This window comes from Chiloscyllium punctatum, chromosome 9 (assembly GCF_047496795.1).
Source record: "Chiloscyllium punctatum isolate Juve2018m chromosome 9, sChiPun1.3, whole genome shotgun sequence".
Classification (NCBI taxonomy): domain Eukaryota; kingdom Metazoa; phylum Chordata; class Chondrichthyes; order Orectolobiformes; family Hemiscylliidae; genus Chiloscyllium; species Chiloscyllium punctatum.
This window is the reverse complement of record NC_092747.1, coordinates 7,741,566-7,759,651: the sequence shown is the minus strand read 5'-3', so window position 1 is coordinate 7,759,651 and position 18,086 is coordinate 7,741,566. Positions and strand designations below refer to the sequence as shown.

Genomic DNA, 18,086 nt, shown 5'->3' with positions numbered 1-18,086 from the left:
TGTTAATTATTTTCTGTTCTGACTTTAAGCATTTGAAATTCTCTTCCAAGAAGGGAGACTGGGTCATTGCCTCAAGACTCGGATACATTTTTGATTGCCAAGATGTGGATATATATAGAGCCTTTCCCGTGTAAAATTGCCCTAGTGCTCTGTGGAGTGCATCAAGCAAACTTTGTCATTTGTTTTAAACGTGGATTTCCAACAAAGAGTTTGAACAAACTAACTTTGATGACTTTTGAAACAGAAGACAAGAACTAGGTGCAAAAGTTGGTGGTGGTAGTTTGGGGGCGGGGGGGGGGGCGGGAGGAAAGTGAAGAGGGGGGGGTGAATCAGTTAGTTCAGGACCTCTGCCTTAAGCAGCTAAAAGTACAACCAATGATGTGCACTGGAGTCCAAGCAAATTGGTGAGCATAGGTCATATGGTGAACACAAACTAATCAGAGCAAATTACTGCAAATGCTGGAATTTCTACCGAAAACACATGCTGGAGGTCACAGTAGGTTAGGGTGCATCAATGAAGTTAAAAATCACATGACACCAGGTTGTAGCCCAACAGGTTTATTTGGAACTATGAGCTTTCAGGATGCTGCTCCTTTGTCAGGTAGCTAACCTGGGTGTTGCGAAATTTTTAGCTTTGTCCACCTCAGTCCAATACCAGCACCTCCACATCATAGCATCCATGAAGAGAGAGCAAGCTAATGTTTCAAGTTTAGTTAACTCAGAGCAACCTGAACTAATACACTGGAAAAGTCAAGCCAAGAGATTACAAAACCGGTCATCACTTGATCACTGGTAACACAATCCAACAAAACAAAAAAAACACAGCAGGTCAGCCATGGTATCATTGATTACAAATTCCAGTCTAACTCCAGAGATTAGATTAGATTAGATTCGATTCCCTACAGTGTGGAAACAGGCCCTTCCACTCAACAAGTCCACACCAACCCTCCGAAGAGTAATCCACCCAGACCTGTTTCACCTCTGACTAATACACCTAATACTATGGTTAATTTAGCATGACCAATTCACCTGACTTGCACATCTTTGGACTGTGGGAGGAAACCAAAGCACCCAGAAAAAACCTGCACAAACACTGGGCGGGGGGGGGAAGAAGATAATGTTCAAACTCCACACAGACAGTTGCCAGAGGCTGGAATCAAACCTGTGAGGCAGCAGTGCTAACCACTGAGCCACCGTGCCACCCATTGGGTGCAAGAATCAAGGCCAACAATCCAGTGCAGTACTGAGGAGAGCATTGCAATGTTAGTCAGGTCATCCTTTAAAAGCAAGTGTTCAATCAAGGCCCCGTCTGCCCCCTTCAGTTGGAGCATGAAAGATCCCATGGCACTATTGTGGAAATTGCTTTGCTGCTGTCCCAAGGGTCCCACAGAAACAATCTGTGGTGAATGAGAGACACTCTAGGCATCATCACATTGTTGTTTCTGGGAGCTTGCCATGCACAAATTGGCTGCTGCATTTCTCACAACATGAATGTTTCATGCCAAAAAAGGTACATTCATTTTCATATTACAAATAATTTAACAAAAACACATGAGACATGTGCATGTTAGAAAGTCACCACAATACAATGAGAAACTACTTCTGCATTAAACAAGGTGACTGTAACCTAAATTTTAAATTTAAGAAACCAGAATACTGTTGTTAATGTTTACAATAACCCCAGTAGGAATGTCTCATGAAGTGTTGCCACACAAGCAATGGAGATATGTAATTTCGCCTTGGCACTATTGACTTGCATTTTCGGCCAGCCCATGGATGATATGAAGGACAATTACATACCACTTTGAAAAAGCAGTGCCTTGACCAGTTTAAGAAAGTAACACAACCCAAAAGCACTTGACAATACAAGACAAAGAAATAGTCTGTGCAGAATCTGATTGGTCTCAGGAATAGTAGCCACCTGACTAGGAAAATATATCAATTTGAAAAAGTTTTGGACAAATAGAAATACATTCATAAAGCTGTGTATAATATTTTAAAGTATACACAAAAAAACCTTTTTAAACTGAGAAAGGGTAAGCAAATAGTCAAATCTAAGTATGCAACAATAGTTTCGAAATAAGTTGTTACTCCATTCAGCAAAACAGCAGTACTTACACAAGCCCTAGAAATGAAGCAGAGTCCAGACTGTGGTGCTGGAAAGGCACTGCAGGTCAGGCAGCAGCTGAGGAGCACTAGAAGACATTTCAGGCATAAGCCCTTCATCAGGAACGGCTTTTGCCCGAAACGTCGATTCTCCTGCTCCTTGGATTTTTCCAGCACCACACTTTCGACTCTGATTTCCAGCATCCAGTGTCCTCATTTTCTCCTAGAAATTTAGCAGGTTAATAAGTGACACTTAAAAGCATTGACCAAGATACAAAAGTTGGCCGAGTGCAGCAACAGGAAACAGAAACAAAAAGGGAAGGATAAACGTACTTCACCACAATGGGAAACATATTCTCAGCAAATTATATCAGAACCACATCCCGGTAATTTTGAAGAGCCATAAGTCAGCAATGGGAAATACTTAAATAGAAGCAAAGACAACTAGTCAGAATTAGCACTCCAGAATGGAAAAAAACAGTATTAAAGGCTCGAGTGCTACTGCACATTTAAGATATTCAGACAGTAACTTAAAGCAAAAGGTGTAGAGTCATTTGATCATTGGTAATAAAATCAGCAAAACCAAACATAGGCAATGGATCAGTTTGGGAAACCTCGTCAGTGTGGACAGGTTAGACCAAAGGGTCTGTTTCCATGCCATATGACTGTGAAGAGGGACATTAAATCACATTCAAGGTTAAAATGATTAAACACTAAAGTCATGTGATTAAAGTGGATGCCAAGAATACATGAAAGCCATTGAAAGCAAAACTTAGAAAAACAGCCTGAAGATAATTAGGGGAATAAAGAAACATTGATAGACTGGGGGAATGGGGCGAGAGAAGCGAAAGGAAAAAGGTGACGAGCAAATGATGGACTCCTGAAACGGTTTAAGAACAAAAACTGTACACACTGAAGCTCAGCAGGTCTGTCAGCATCCGTGAAAAAATAAACAGTTAATGGCTTGACTCTCAAGAGCTGAAAGAGATTGAAAAAAAAACGGCGATTGTTATTGTATGTGTACGCATCAATTGAACAGATGGCAAACTTATCCAAAAGAGACAGGGACAGATAATGGTGGTACAAGGATACGATGTACATTAGAACAAAAGCAAAGCCAACAAGACAGAAGTGAGTCATGCAATTGGCATTTGGTCTCAATGTAAAGGAGATTGTATTGTGAGCAGTGAATACATTAGGCTAGTGCAAAAATAGTCAAGTGAATCAAAGTAGTACAGGTAAATCACTACTTCACCTGAAAGGTACTTTTGGGCCTTGGACAGTGAAGACAGAGAAAGCAAAATGACATGCATTACCCGTTTTGTTATTGCATGGCCAAGTACAATGGGGTGGGGTGAAGAGAGGAGGAAAGTGTTAGGAGTGATAGGGAAGTGAACCAGGGTGTTAAAGAGACCTCGGCCCTCTCAGAATAGTGGCACAATTTGATGTGGACATCAGTGGAATGAAAAAGGAAGGATGTGAGGAAACCTCCTCTTTGTTCTGGGAGAGGAAGGAATGAGAGCAGATGTAGGTAATGGGTTGAACATTGACAGGGCCCTGTCAATCTCCAAAATGGGGGGGGACTCCTCAGTTGAGAAAAAAGGAAAACATGTTGGGAACATCCCTGTGGAAGTGGAGAGAAGGATGCAAATTGGAGGAAAACGTTGACGGACTTTTCCAATTCTGGTCAGGAGCAGAAGATAGAACAGATGACACCACTGATCTATCAGAGAATTGAGAGAAATGGCCCCAATAAAAACTGAAACAAGGAATATTACACATAGTCCATTAAGAGCCAGACATACCTGGGAGTTATAATGATACCAATAACCACCCCTGCGACTTGGGGAAAGAGAGGAGTTAAAGGAAAAGCTGTTTCAGGCAAGCTCAAACGTGTTGAAAATATCTGTGGAGTTCTCCTCCCTGGAGGGTGGTAGAGCAAGGGTCACTGAATATTTTTAAGGTACAGGCAGATAAATTCTTGATTAACAAGGGATTTGAAGGATGTCTTAGTCATCAGGAATGTGCAGTTGTGAACCCAGCAAACCAGGGGGCTAAAAGTGGCTACTCTTGCCAAACATTACAAAGTTCTATGCTAGCATTTATGCTCCACAAGAGTCTCCTCAACTTCACTTCATCGAACACTACCAATGCATTCTTCTATCCCTATCATCCTCAGGCCACTACCAAGTTTGTTCCACAATCTCACCACTCTCTAGGAGCAAGGTTTCTCCTGGAATACCCATTAGTGACGGTCTTAAAATTTATAACGCCTGGTTCAGGACTCCCTCACAAATGGAAGTATCTTCATGGTCGACAGAATGTTTACATTAACAGACATTAGAGCAATTCCCTCAATCAAATTCAGTGCAAGTGGAAAATTAAATTTAGAATCTAATGTAACACAGCAAACAATGCTTCCACTCTACAATACCAGAAACCATGAGGAAAGCAAAGCAGTCCACTGGTATTATTAGCATGGTACAGGAAAATAAAAACTTGGAGTTTTACAGTAATTCGCACAACCTTAAAAGCACTTGACAAAAAAAGTAGTTTTTTGAAATGTAACATTTTGCAATACAGAAAACATAGCAACTAATTTGAACCCAAACTCCCACAAGTAAGGTGAGGGCCCATGGGGTTTGTGGTGAGCTACTGACATGGATTGAGGATTGGCTGTCTGACAGAAGGCAGAGAGTTGGGTTAAGAGGTTCTTTTTCAGAATGGCAGCCGGTGACAAGCAGTGTCCCGCAGGGTTCAGTGTTGGGGCCGCAGCTGTTCACGTTATATATTAATGATCTGGATGAAGGGACTGGGGGCATTCTAGCAAAGTTTGCCAATGATACGAAGATAGGTGGACAGGCAGGTAGTATTGAGGAAGTGGGAGGCTGCAGAAGGATCTCGACAGTTTGGGAGAGTGGTCCAGGAAATGGCTGATGAAGTTCAATGTGAGCAAATGCGAGATCTTGCACTCTGGAAAAAAGAATACAAGCATGGACTACTTTCTAAACGGTGAGAAAATTCATAAAGCCAAAGTACAAAGGGATCTGGGAGTGCTAGTCGAGGATTCCCTAAAGGTAAACATGCAGGGTGAATCCGTGATTAAGAAAGCAAATGCAATGTTGTCATTTATCTCAAGAGGGTTGGAATATAAAAGCACCGTTGGGCTACTGAGACTTTATAAAGCTCTGGTTAGGCCCCATTTGGAGTACTGTGTCCAGTTTTGGGCCCCACACCTCAGGAAGGACATACTGGCACTGGAACGTGTCCAGTGGAGATTCACACGGATGATCCCTGGAATGGTAGGTCTAACATGAGGAATGGCTGAGGACCCTGGGATTGTACTCATTGGAGTTTAGAAGGTTAAGGGGAGACTTAATAGAAACTTACAAGATAATACATGGCTTGGAAAGGGTGGACGTTAAGAAATTGTTTCTGTTAGGTGGGGAGACTAGGACCCATGGGCACAGCCTTAGAATTAGAGGGGGTCAATTCAGAACAGAAATGCGGAGACATTTCTTCAGCCAGAGTGTGGTGGGCTTGTGGAATTCATTGCCGCGGAGTGCAGTGGAGGCCGGGACGCCAAATGTCTTCAAGGCAGAGATTGATAAATTCTTGATGTCACAAGGAATTAAGGGCTTCGGGGAGAACGCGGGTAAGTGGAATTGAAATGCCCATCAGCCGTGATTAAATGGTGGAGTGGACGCTATGGACTGAATGGCCTTACTTCCACTCCTATGTCTTATGGTCTAAAGAAAAGCAATAATGTTTCTGATGGAGGAAAAACATATGGCCAAGCCACTAGCGGGATTCCCCTGCTTTTCTTCGAACTAATGCCATGAGATCTTTTACTCCCTCCCAAGCAGAGGTGGTTGTGACCCAAGTTAACACCTCATCTGAAAAGCAACACCTTCAACAGCATGTTGAAGAGTTCCTTCAATGCATGTTGGAATAATGTCCTCAATTGCTGCACCGATTCATATACTCAAGTCATCAAGTGGGACTTAAATCCAGGGCCTTGCAATTCAAAGGCCAACAGCTATCAACTGATCCATGATTGACACTTTTATAAACAAAGTTGTGTTACTGTTTAAGGTTTCAACATTGCTGTGGGAAGCGTGTTGCTTGGTCAATGTCCCATGGCAGTGCTCTCTCTCTAATATTGACACAGATAATGTCAATCTAGGCCATCAATGGGTGAAACAGTTTAACCCACAATTATGGCTTGTATGAATCTTCCTAACACTGGAAGGAGTACAAATTAGAAAAAGAGTCAACTTATATTACTGATTGCTTTCAGCTGAGGAGTAAGCAACAACAAAGTATTGCCAGGATGCATACAAAATGAGCGTTGCTTTTTTTAAAAAAAAATTTCTGCTCTAATCTAAAGTTATTACATTAATAGTCATGATCTATACTACAGTCTTCAAAACAAAAAGGATTAAAAACAGATGCACCCAAAATCCGAATCAGCATCAGGAAAGGCTGAGATTGCTAACAGTATGGAGGCAATCTAGCAGAGGGTAGCTATCCACTCCAACAATCCAAATGATCTCCAAGGAGTGTTGAACACCTCTTAAAATATCTAACCAAAAAACTAAACCGACCTTAAATATGCAGTTTTCCAACTTCCAAATGGCTCCCGTATCAGTGCCTACTCTACACCAGATTTGCAAGACAGTCAGTTTCCTCAATTCTGCATACAAAAGTTTTTTTTTAAGTAGATTAGATTTGGAAACAGGCCCTTCGGCCCAACAAGTCCACAGTGACCCTCCAAAGATTAACATACCTAGACCCATTCCCCTACCCTATATTTACCCCGACTCATGCACCTAACGCTATGGGCAATGGCCAGTTCACCTAACCTGTACATCCTTGGATTGTGGGAGGAAACCCGTACACCCGGAGGAAACCCACGCAGATGTGGGAAGAACGTGCAAACTCCACACAGACACTCACCCGAGGCGGGAATCAAACCCGGGTCCCTGACGTTGTGAGGCAGCAGTGCTAACCACTGAACCACCATGCTTTCCATTTGACTGGTGCTTAATGTCACCAAGAGACAATAAGACAGAGAACCAAGCCATTCAACCTGAAGATTCACCGATTACCCTCAACTCCACTTGCCGATGTTGAACTGCATAACCCTTGACTCACGCACACACTAAGAAAAAAAAATCAGGACATGAGAGATTTGGCTTGTCCTTCAATATTTCCAAAACACATCTTAACTAAAGCTTGGTTAGCCAAATGGTCCACCTTCAATTATGGTGGATGAATTAATTTGAAATAGGTTGGGCAATCCCCACCTTTCAGAAAAGGCCATTACTAAGATCCAACACCAGATTACAGAGGCATCAGTTCACCTTTCTACTAACTACAGGAGCAGGTGTTTGCAAAAAGCAAGATCACTCTAAGCTGACAAAAAGTCTTTGATTATTGTGGATATTTTAAACTGCACTTCTGTACAGCACAGACTTGACTGCCTTATCAGCGACATGCAAGAGCACTTGAAATTCTAACAATGAGCCAGAGAAAGTGGTAGAGGCAGTGATAGAGACCATTGACAAAAATAAAACAAGTGCCCTTACTGAAGCTCACTCTGCAATCAATCAGGAAAACCCCTGGAAAGTGAACTTGGATAAACTGGATACTGAGTGGCCGAAAGTTGTCTTGCATGCTGGGCCTGCTTGTTGAACTCTCAAACGTCCAACATTCCAAAGGAGATCTAAGAAGATGCCTCAAAGACACAACGAAGCCCTGTGAAGCACAGCAACTTTGAAATTAATGATCACAAAGGAACTTGCCATCAGTTCTTCAGAAATGAGACAGTTCACCTCTCAAGCTGCAGACTGAGTTATAACATCTTCAATGAGGAAGCAAAGCAATGCTAGATAGGGAAGCAAATGCTCACTACAGATCCCACTACTTTGTGGAACATTCTATCTCGCATTCCCAAAGATCTGCAGGTCAAGAGTGGGATGTTGGAAAACACAGGTCAGGCAGCATACAAGGAACAGAAGAATCGACATTTCAGGTAACAGCCCTTCATCATCATCCCTGCTCCTCAGATGCTGCCTGACCTGCTGTTTCTCCAGCACCTCACTCGTGACTCTGATCTCCAGCATCTGCAAGCCTCACTTTCTCCTTGCTCAATCACATGAAGACCGAGACAAAAAGAAAAAAAAACTTAAGCCCAAGTAGCATCACTTTCAAACAGAGGGACTGCCAACAGCAGTCAATTGAGTAACATTACAACGCTGTTTAATTAATCCCTACAGTCGGAGTTTTAAACCTTAGGAAATCAAATAAAAAGCAGAAAAAAAAAATGAATTTCTTTAAAACTAAAAAGGTAAACTGGCTTGTCAAAATAGGAACAGGAGAGGGCAATTCAGCCCCATGCTTGTGCCACCAATGAGGTCATAGCTCATCTGGCACCTACTTCCACATGTCTGCCTTCACCGAAAATCCCACCACAATTTTCTTTACTAAACATTCTTCTCAATTAATATTAACAATTGATGCAGCATCAACTGCCATTTGTGGGAGACAGCTCCAAACATCTACAATCCTGTGTGTGTAGTGGTGCTTCCAACATCTCTTCTGAATGGCCTGGCTCCAATTCTCAGACAATGCTACCTATTTCCAGAATCCAAACAGTGAAAAAAGCTTACCTACTCTGTCTTTCTCTGTTAATATCTTGAAGACTTGAATCAGATCACCCCTTAACCTTCCTAATTCTAGCAATTTGTATAATCTCTCCTCCTATATTAGTCTTGTAAAGCTAAGTTATACTCCCTCCAAAGCCAACATATCGTTCTGGAGATGTGGTGCTTAAATTTGCTCTCAATACTCCAAGTAGATTCTAACAAAGGTTTTGTATAGCATTACCTTTATCAGCCTGATAGTCCAGATATATAGGCCCGCATCAGATTAGACTTCTTGATTATTTTCAGCACCTGTTAGTGGCATTTTTAAAGATTCATGCACTTCAACTTCCAAGTTTCTTTGGACATCCATTGTATTTCACTTCATACCATCAAGAAAGCAATATTTTCCTTACAACATCCATTATGTGAACTGTTTGCTGCAATCTCTTTCACAGTTATCAGTTTTCTAACTTGTCAATTTACCCACTGAAAATTGGCTAACGAAAACACTGGCAGTAATGGATCTGATTTTAACTAAAGTCTAATGGACGTAACAACTTGATCTGTCTCAAACTAGTCCCCACTGCTTATGGCAGGAGACAATGGAATTCAACTACTATACTTAGACGACAATTCAGTTTGTACTTTTTGACGTTCTTTATCAATCTGGGGCTCAACAGCTACTTGAAAAAGCTTCAGTTTTCAAACCATGAACACTAATAATGCTATGAATCCTGGTGAACCCAAAATCTGCCAATTATCTATTCATCAACAACTTTCAAAACACATCTTAAATCCCTAGGTTATACACCATAAAGCTGGATTAAATACTAATTATTTTGAGGAATTACATTCTAAACAGCAGAAGCAAAAACCTGCATGATGGCAGAACGGGCTTGCCTATATGTTAAAGATCAGCCACCTGTGCTGAACTTCAAGTCATTCCAGGTACATATTTGTGGTGATAACATGAATACTTCCACTGTTTAGTCAAGGAATTAGAGCAGATACAAATGATTTGATTAGATGTGGAATCCCCTACTTTCACGGGTACAACCGAATGAGTAGGGCTGCACTTTCTAATTTCCTCACTTAATTGTACCAAACAAACCGTTGTCTGAAGTCCCCAAGAGTTGTGGACATTTAATGAGGCCAGGGACCCTTTGGGCAGCTTCAAATGGACATTTAATGCTAGCACTGCTATGATAGCTCAGTGCTATATGTTCCAGTGGTTCCGTTTGGTGCTGTAAAGAGAGATATGTTATTGTAACTACCTTAAAAGCACATGAGTGTAGTCCTGAGCTGCGCTGATCAAAATAGTCAATTTAATATGATTGAAGCATCTTTGTCATTTAAATTTATGACGACAGCCATTATCAGCATTTGCCAGACAGACAGCTATTTGAATAGGTGAGAGGAATGTTGTCAACAGTGCAACCAACACACCTAAAAGTCCCTCAGTTTCCATAGCCTGTCGTGGTTTTAGGTTAGATTAGATTCCCTACAGTGTGGAAACTGCCCCTTCCGCCCAACAAGTCCACATCGACCCGCCGAAGAATAACCCACCCAGAGACCCATTTCCCTCTAACTAACGTACCTAACACTATGGGCAATTTAGCACAGCCAATTCACCTGACCTGCACACCTCAGGGGAAACCCAAGCAGACATGGGGAGTATGTGCAAACTCCACACAGACAGTTGCCTGAGGCTGAAATCGAACCTGCTAACCACTGAGCCACCATACCATTCAGTTTCCTCCCTACGTATCTGCTTGATCACCTCCAACACTTGACTGGATATCAAGTTACAGCCCATGTCAAATCATGTCTGCAGGTACCCCAAACATCCTAGTAATCACAAAACCAGGTTACCCATTGCCGCTATTTTTATTTTGCAAAGACTAAGTTCACTCAAGTCTACATTTTGGTCCCAAATCATGTGGGTTTGGACACCAACCTTGCACTCTTGAAAACAAAAGGAAACTGTTGTCAGCATAGTTAATTATGCTCACCTAATCAAAAATGCATTGCTCAACTGTATGGCAACACTTCTTCCTCAATCTAAGAACCTTTACAGCAAGGAAAAATTATTCAATCAAGACTACACAGCACATTCCTGCCAGTTATTGGATTAGTGGTGCTGGAAGAGCACAGCAGTTCAGGCAGCATCCAACGAGCAGCGAAATCGACGTTTCGGGCAAAAGCCCTTCATCAGGAATAAAGGCAGTGAGCCTGAAGCGTGGAGAGATAAGCTAGAGGAGGGTGGGGGTGGGGAGAGAGTAGCATAGAGTTGCAGTGGGAGAGGGACTCCCTGAGATTCTTGTAGAGAGAGGAGGAAAACTTCTTCAAGGCAGACATCCTTGCAAGAGGATTCGCAGTAGGGTTAAAATGAAACGTCGATTTCGCTGCTCGTTGGATGCTGCCTGAACTGCTGTGCTCTTCCAGCACCACTAATCCAGTATTTGGTTTTCAGCATCTGCAGTCATTGTTTTTACATTCCTGCCAGTTACCTACTTTAGATAGCAGCTAATCGCCTTCCTCAAACCATTCTGAAATAAAAAGAAAAACCAAAGTATTATATATCCTAACGGCACATTTCAAAACTGACCCCAAATTAATGGCCTCCTTTGGGAGCTTCTTTCATATACTATAGAAAATGTAGGAGAAAGTTTCTCTCATTTCCAAGCATGGTAAAGAAACATTTTATGCTTGGTTCTTTGCTTGTATTCCAAGACAAAGCCACCTTATCCAAAGCTTTATTTGAAGATTGGTGTCATCTCTCCTCAGTCTGTTATCCGGATATATCAGTGCCTTCAGCCTCTTGGGTAATAGACACTGATCCTCCTAATCTCAAAATATTACATACTACATATTCTGCATTATCACAATGCAGAAATCAGGGCTCATCACAGCATCCTAATTCTCTACTTCAGATCTTCCAAACAGCGTAGTATTTAGCAGCCAGGTTTCTGTCTCTGCTGCATTTCAATTAGCCCATTTAAATTTTCATTACAGCACAACACCGAACAAAATGACATTTATTAAGAACATTAATATCCAACAAGGTTACAAATAAATAATCACCAAATGCCAGGGCACAACAGTTTAACAAGCTAAATACCTTCTCGCAGTGAGGTGACCACATTTAACTTCTCCATTACATTGCATTATAATATCTTGAACCATTAGGACCATAATCAGTGTAACAGACAAAGTAAAACCCAGCCACTTAACAAGTACATCACATAAACTGAAGCCAATGAGTCTGGAGGCAGGTATAAATACAAACATATCCAAATCTGATCTATTGTCAGGAATTAAAAATCTGCACAGTAATGCATGCCAAGCATCAATACACAAGAACAAAAGCTGGAAATAGTTTCTATCAGGCAGCGCTGGTGGAGATCAGTTCCAGGGAAGGTCAATGCTCTAACTTATTACTCTATCTACCTTATGACAAATGCTACCAGACCTGCTGGATATCTCCAGCATGACAGTTTCCATTTCAGATTTTCCAGCACCTGAAGTTTGTTGCTTTTGTTGTGGCAACACACGGGATCCTCCATCAGGTTCACTTTTCAAACCAGGAGAGGAGGAAGCCATTGGAAAATGTATAGAAAACGCAACAACAAAATACTCAAACCTCAGATGGCACAGAGAATCAAAACCAGTTAACAATAAACTGAGTTAATGTTCACAAGTAGAGCAGCCAGCGCTTCTACATCATCCTTGTTCTTTGAAATATGCAACAAGTTCATTGACACCAATAGTCAGTTTGTCTTGTGCATTTGGCACATGGTACTATCTACACCAAGCCATAATGATTATTATGATTCAGATGAACAGTTGAGTATCAGGAATATGGAGAAACTACTCTCTATTAACAAGGATCTAGGAGATTGAATTCTTAAGAGATGATAAAGGCAGATACTTAAGAAGGAAATCAGGAGGGGAAAAGGGGGACATGACATAGCTTTGGCAAATAGGGTTAAGGAGAATCCAAAGGGCTTTACAAATACATCAAGGACAAAAAGGGTAACTAGGGAGAGAATAGGGCCCCTCAACGATCAGCAAGGCAGCCTTTGTGTGGAGCTGCAGGAGATGGGGAAAGATACTAAACGATTATTTTGCATCGGTTCTTTGTGTGGAAAAGGTCATGGAAGATATACAATGTAGGGAAATAGATGGCGACAACTTGAAAAAAAATGTCCATATTACAGAAGAGGAAGTGCTGGATGTCTTGAAACACAAAAGTGGATAAATCCCCATGACCTGATCTGGTGTATCCTAGATCACTGTGGGAAGCGAATGCTGGGCCACTTGCTGAGATATTTGTATCACTGACAGTCACAGGTGAGGTGCTGGAAGACTGAAGGTTAGCTAACAAGGTGCCACTATTTCAGAAAGATGCTAAGGACAAGCCAGCAAACTATAGACTGGTGAGTAGTGGGCAAGTTATTGGAGGAAACCCTGAGGGACAAGATATACTTTTACTTGGAAAGGCAAAGGCTGATTAGGGATAGTCAACATGGCTGTGTGCATGGGAAACCATGTCTCACAAACTCTATTGAGCTTTTTGAAGTAGTAACAAAGAGGATTGATGAGGACAGAGCGGTAGATGTGATCTATATGGACTTCAGTAAGGCGTTCGACAAGGTTCCCTGTGGGAGACTGGCTAGCAAGGTTAGATCTCGCAGAATAGAGGGAGAACTAGCCATTTGGATACAGATCTGGCTCAAAGATAGAAGACAGAGGGTGATGGTGGAGGGTTGTTTTTCCGACCGGAGGCTTGTGACCAGTGGAGTGCCACAAGGATCGGTGCTGGGTCCACAACTTTTTGTCATTTATATAAATGATTTGGATAGGAGCATAAAAGCTAAAGTTTACAGATTACATCAAAATTGGAGGTGTAATGGACAGCAAAGAAGGTTATCTCAGATTACAACGGGATCTTGATTAGATGAGCCAATGGACTGAGTGGCAGATGGAGTTTAATTTAGATAAATGTGAGGTTCTGCATTTTGGGAAAGCAAATCTTAGCAGGACTTATACACTTAATGGTAAGGTCCTAGGGAGCGTTGCTGAACAAAGAAACCTTGGAGTGCAGGTTCATAGCTCCTTAAAAGTGGAGTCGCAGGTAGATAGGATAGTGAAGGCAGCATTTGGTATGCTTTCCTTTATTGGTCAGAGTATTGATTATAGGAGTTGGGAGGTCATGTTGCAGCTGTATAGGATGTTGGTTAGGCCACTGCTGGAATAGTGCATGCAATTCTGGTCTCCTTCCTATCGGAAGGATGCTGTCAAACTTGAAAGGGTTCAGAAAAGATTTACAAGGAGGATGAGAGCTACCTAGAGATACATCAGTGACTCCATGGTTAGCACGGCCACTGGACAGTGCCAGGGACCTGGATTCAATTGTACCTTTGGGTGACTGTGTGGTGTTTGGTGTGTGTGTGCGTGCATGAATGCGGGGGGGGGGGGGGGGGGGGAAGGGGAAGGGGAATTAGTGTGGACTCAATGGGTTGAATGTTCCACACTGTAGGGATTATATGTACTATGGTTAACTTAGAAGTTCAGACAAAAGAATGCAGGAAAGACAAAGAATCTCACAAAGAATGACAGACATCAGTTAGGAGAAGAGAAAAGCTGGGATTGCTTATCTAAGGCATAAACCTTACTTCGGGACCATGCTTCAAATCCCAGACAAGCCCTCACTTCCAGGTGCAATGGGCTAATTGACCTCCTTTAGAGCAACAATAATTCTATCCTCTCCTAACAGAGAAGGCTTAGAGATTTGATCAAGATGTTCCAGGTCATCAAAAGTAGATCAAGTAAATAAGGATAAACTGCTTCCAGTGGCATAGGATCAGAGGCCTGCAGAACAGATTGAAGGTGCTTAGGCAAGAAAAAAGAAGTGACACAAGGAAACATTTTTAGAAACAAGTTAAGAATTGAAATGCTCAAAAAGGGAATCCAACAACATTCAACAGTATTTTGGATAAGGTAAAGCAGGAAACAAATGTGGGAAAGAGCAAGGGAAAGGGCACAATTTGGACACCTCAATAGAACTAATACTGGGAAGAGAAGCACAATGCCTCATACTCTAAGATTCTGTAAGGTATTTACATCAAAACTCCCCATTAAGCCCTACCTAAAGGGAGTCAGGTGATAAGCGTTGAACCAGAAAAGATGCAAAGTTAGAAGTATGGGTGTATCATTAACAGCTGCAAAAATTAAATCAGTCGGCAGTTTACCGTAGGTCAAGGGAGCAGGGTCAGAAGACCAAACCTGGGCAAGACGTGGATAAAGTGTAGAAACAAATTTGGTCCATGTGGAATCAATGAATTAAGAATTAAGACTTATTAAAACTTGTAAAAAGTATATCAAATAGCAGTCAGATTTACAGGACTGATATTTTATTAACAGTTCTAAAATTGCTGAGCATTGCTAAGTTTTTTTTAAAAGCAGGAGCAAGGTTAATTAATAACTGAAGGAATGGGAGGGTTCCCTCTACCTTGTGAATGCAGACCTTCTGTGATGTGAAAAAACAAGAAAGCTTCCCCATATTCTAAATAACCATCTCTGCAGGAAGCATGGTCAGTTGAAGCAGCTTGATGTTTCATCAAATGGTATCAGGCATCATCGTGGTGCAGTGAGGATGAGAGCTACATGGAAAGCACAATAATTCATGTAGTCACTCCACATCTGGACAGTATCCAGAGCAAGGAAACCAATGACTAGCAAGAGAGATCAAAATAAACAGCCAAGTCATGCATGGGTCCTGAGGCACACGTTGCTCTCTAACCAGTACTCACTTTTAACAAGTGTGATGGCTCATCCAGGGACTGCAGCCAGAGCCAAATCGATGGCACCACAAATGGCTTGGATGCACACTGGGATAAAAGATATACTGGAATATCCAATAATTGGTGATTCCAGTCAGGCAACAAAATAACTATACGGAGGCATAGTTTTTAGGCAACCGATAGTGTGCATGATATAGTTGAACAAACTTGCAAGGAAGCTACAAAGAACTTCAAAAATCATAGTGATTATATTGGGCAATTTTAATTACCCAAATATAAACTGCAAAAGTTGCATTATGGACAGAAGGTGGACAAGAGTTCTTAAACAATTTGCTTTCATGAGACATGAAAGCACTGCTATAGCTGGCTCTCAGTTATAAAGTAGGTTAAGTAGATCAAATGCTAGCAATTACATTTGGAGGGCAGTAGTCAACTTTTCATTTGGTTTAGGGTGACTAAGGACAACAAACAAGCCAGAATAAGATTAATTAATTAGGGGGAAACTAACACCAATGAAGCTTGATTTGGAGATGCCGGTGTTGGACTGGGGTGTACAAAGTTAAAAATCACAACACCAGGTTATAGTCCAACAGGAAGAAAATAAAACAAAGGGCTCACTTGGAAAGTGGCTACAGGACCGCAAGGGTGCATACATGCAGACACCAAGAAAGGCAAGACCGGTTGAGACAGCAATTAGTAAGGCATTCCATATTCCAGGCTTCAGTCTCAAGCAAACAACATACATGAGCAAGGAGATTACATTGAATCTGTCCAACACTTGAACGTGGCCTCAGTTGGAGTACTGCATTATTTGAGTACTGTGTTTAAGGAAGGATGTGAAGGCATTGGAGAAAGTGCAGAAGAGGTTTACCAGAATGAAATTCCTTATATCAGTTATGATACTAGATTGGAGAAGTCGAGACTCTAATTTTAAGAGGTGTTTGATCAAAATCAATAGGTCTGGACAGAGTAAACTGGGACAAATTGATTGACCCGAGACCAAAGGAACACAGAATTGAACTACTGGTTAAAAAAACCCAGGGCAATAGGTGGGTACATTGCTCCCCACAGCAAGTGGGGAAGTTTTTTCCTTTAGGTGGAGGCAGGGTTCAATCAAGACCCTCAAGAGTGAATGAGGCTGTTACCTGAGCAAAGAGAGTGGAGGGTGATATTCAGACATAAAAAATTGAGGGTCATACATTGGGTAGACAGGAAGAAACTTTTCCCTTTGGTGGAGAGATCACTGAACAGGGGCAAGCAGGAGGTTTACAGCAGATGACAAAGAAAAATGCTCTCACCCAGGGGTCAGCAGGAATCTGGAACTCTCTGCCTGTGAGAGAGCAAGAACCCTCCTAACAGTTAAAGGAGTATTTAGGTGTGCACTTGTGATGCCAAGATATAAAAGGCCAAGTGTTGGAAAATGGGATGGGAATAATTAAAACAGTGGATGCTGGAAACCAGAGACAAAAGCAGTGAGTGTCAAACTGGCAGAACTTGAGATGATTGTGAAGGGGACAATAACATTTAAAAGTCATTTGGATGGGTACATGAAGAGTTTAGAGGAATATGGGCCAAGTGCTGGAAAACTGAACTCGGTTAATTTAGGACAGCTGGTCGGCATGGACGAGTTGGATCAAAGCAGCTCATTCTATTATGTGCAGCTCTAATGACATGAACAGACCACCATCGGGTGGAACAGACCCGATGGGTTGAATGACCTAAATCGTGTGGCCTGGGGGAGGGGGAAAAGAGAGAAGAGAAACAGTCCAGTCTCGATTTGCTTTAGAAAGACAAGAGTGGCTCAGGGGCACCGACGCGATGGGCCGAAGGGCCTTTTCCCAGGACCTGGGTGGGAGAAGGGACCCAGTTAAGGCGCAGGGGACAGGAGGAGCCAGCACCGACAGGACGGGCCGAGCGGCCTCTCTTGCCCCCCCCCCCCGGGGCGCGAGGGGAAGTAACGAACGGCACCCCCTCCTTCCACCTGCGCCGACATCCCCCCCCCCCCCCCCCGGGTTGTTTATAAACAGTGGGGGGGGGGGGGGGTGAAGCCGGAGGGTACCGTCGCCGGGCCCCAGGCCTCCCGCCGGCTCCTTACCTGCTGGGAGCTCAGCTCGACGTGCACGGCCCGGGACGAGCTGACATTCCGGGCGTTCATCGCCTTCCCCCGGAGCGGCGGCGGCGGCAGCTACAACGACGACTCCTCGCGCCGGCCTTCGAACAGCCGAGCGGTAACGGTCCGCGGCAGGAGGCGGGCGATCACCTCACAGCACGACGACAACAACAACAACCGCCACTGGCTGGCGCCTCCTCCGGCCCGCTCACCGACCCCGACAGAGCGCTTGCGCCAAGGTCCGTACACCACGTCCCGCCCACCACCCTCCCCTTCTATTGGTCAATCCGGTCCAGCGACGCCGGCCATGCTTGAGGGAAAACGCCGCTGATTGGTCGGATTGCCACCCCATGGCGCTTCTGTCAAACCATCTCGAGACACGCCCTTGCGTCGGCGCGTTGGTTCAGATGACCC

At 42.9% G+C, this 18,086-nt stretch overlaps 1 protein-coding gene across 1 annotated transcript in view; it reads right to left on the bottom strand.

Moving 5' to 3' along the window:
- uvrag (UV radiation resistance associated gene) overlaps positions 1-17,867 on the bottom strand; it is a 314,975-nt gene extending 297,108 nt beyond the window's left edge. The window contains exon 1 of the mRNA XM_072576814.1: positions 17,658-17,867. Within this exon, the coding sequence (XP_072432915.1) occupies positions 17,658-17,717 (60 nt within the window). The 5' untranslated portion in view covers positions 17,718-17,867. The remainder of the gene's footprint in view (positions 1-17,657) is intronic.
- Positions 17,868-18,086: the final 219 nt, after the last annotated feature.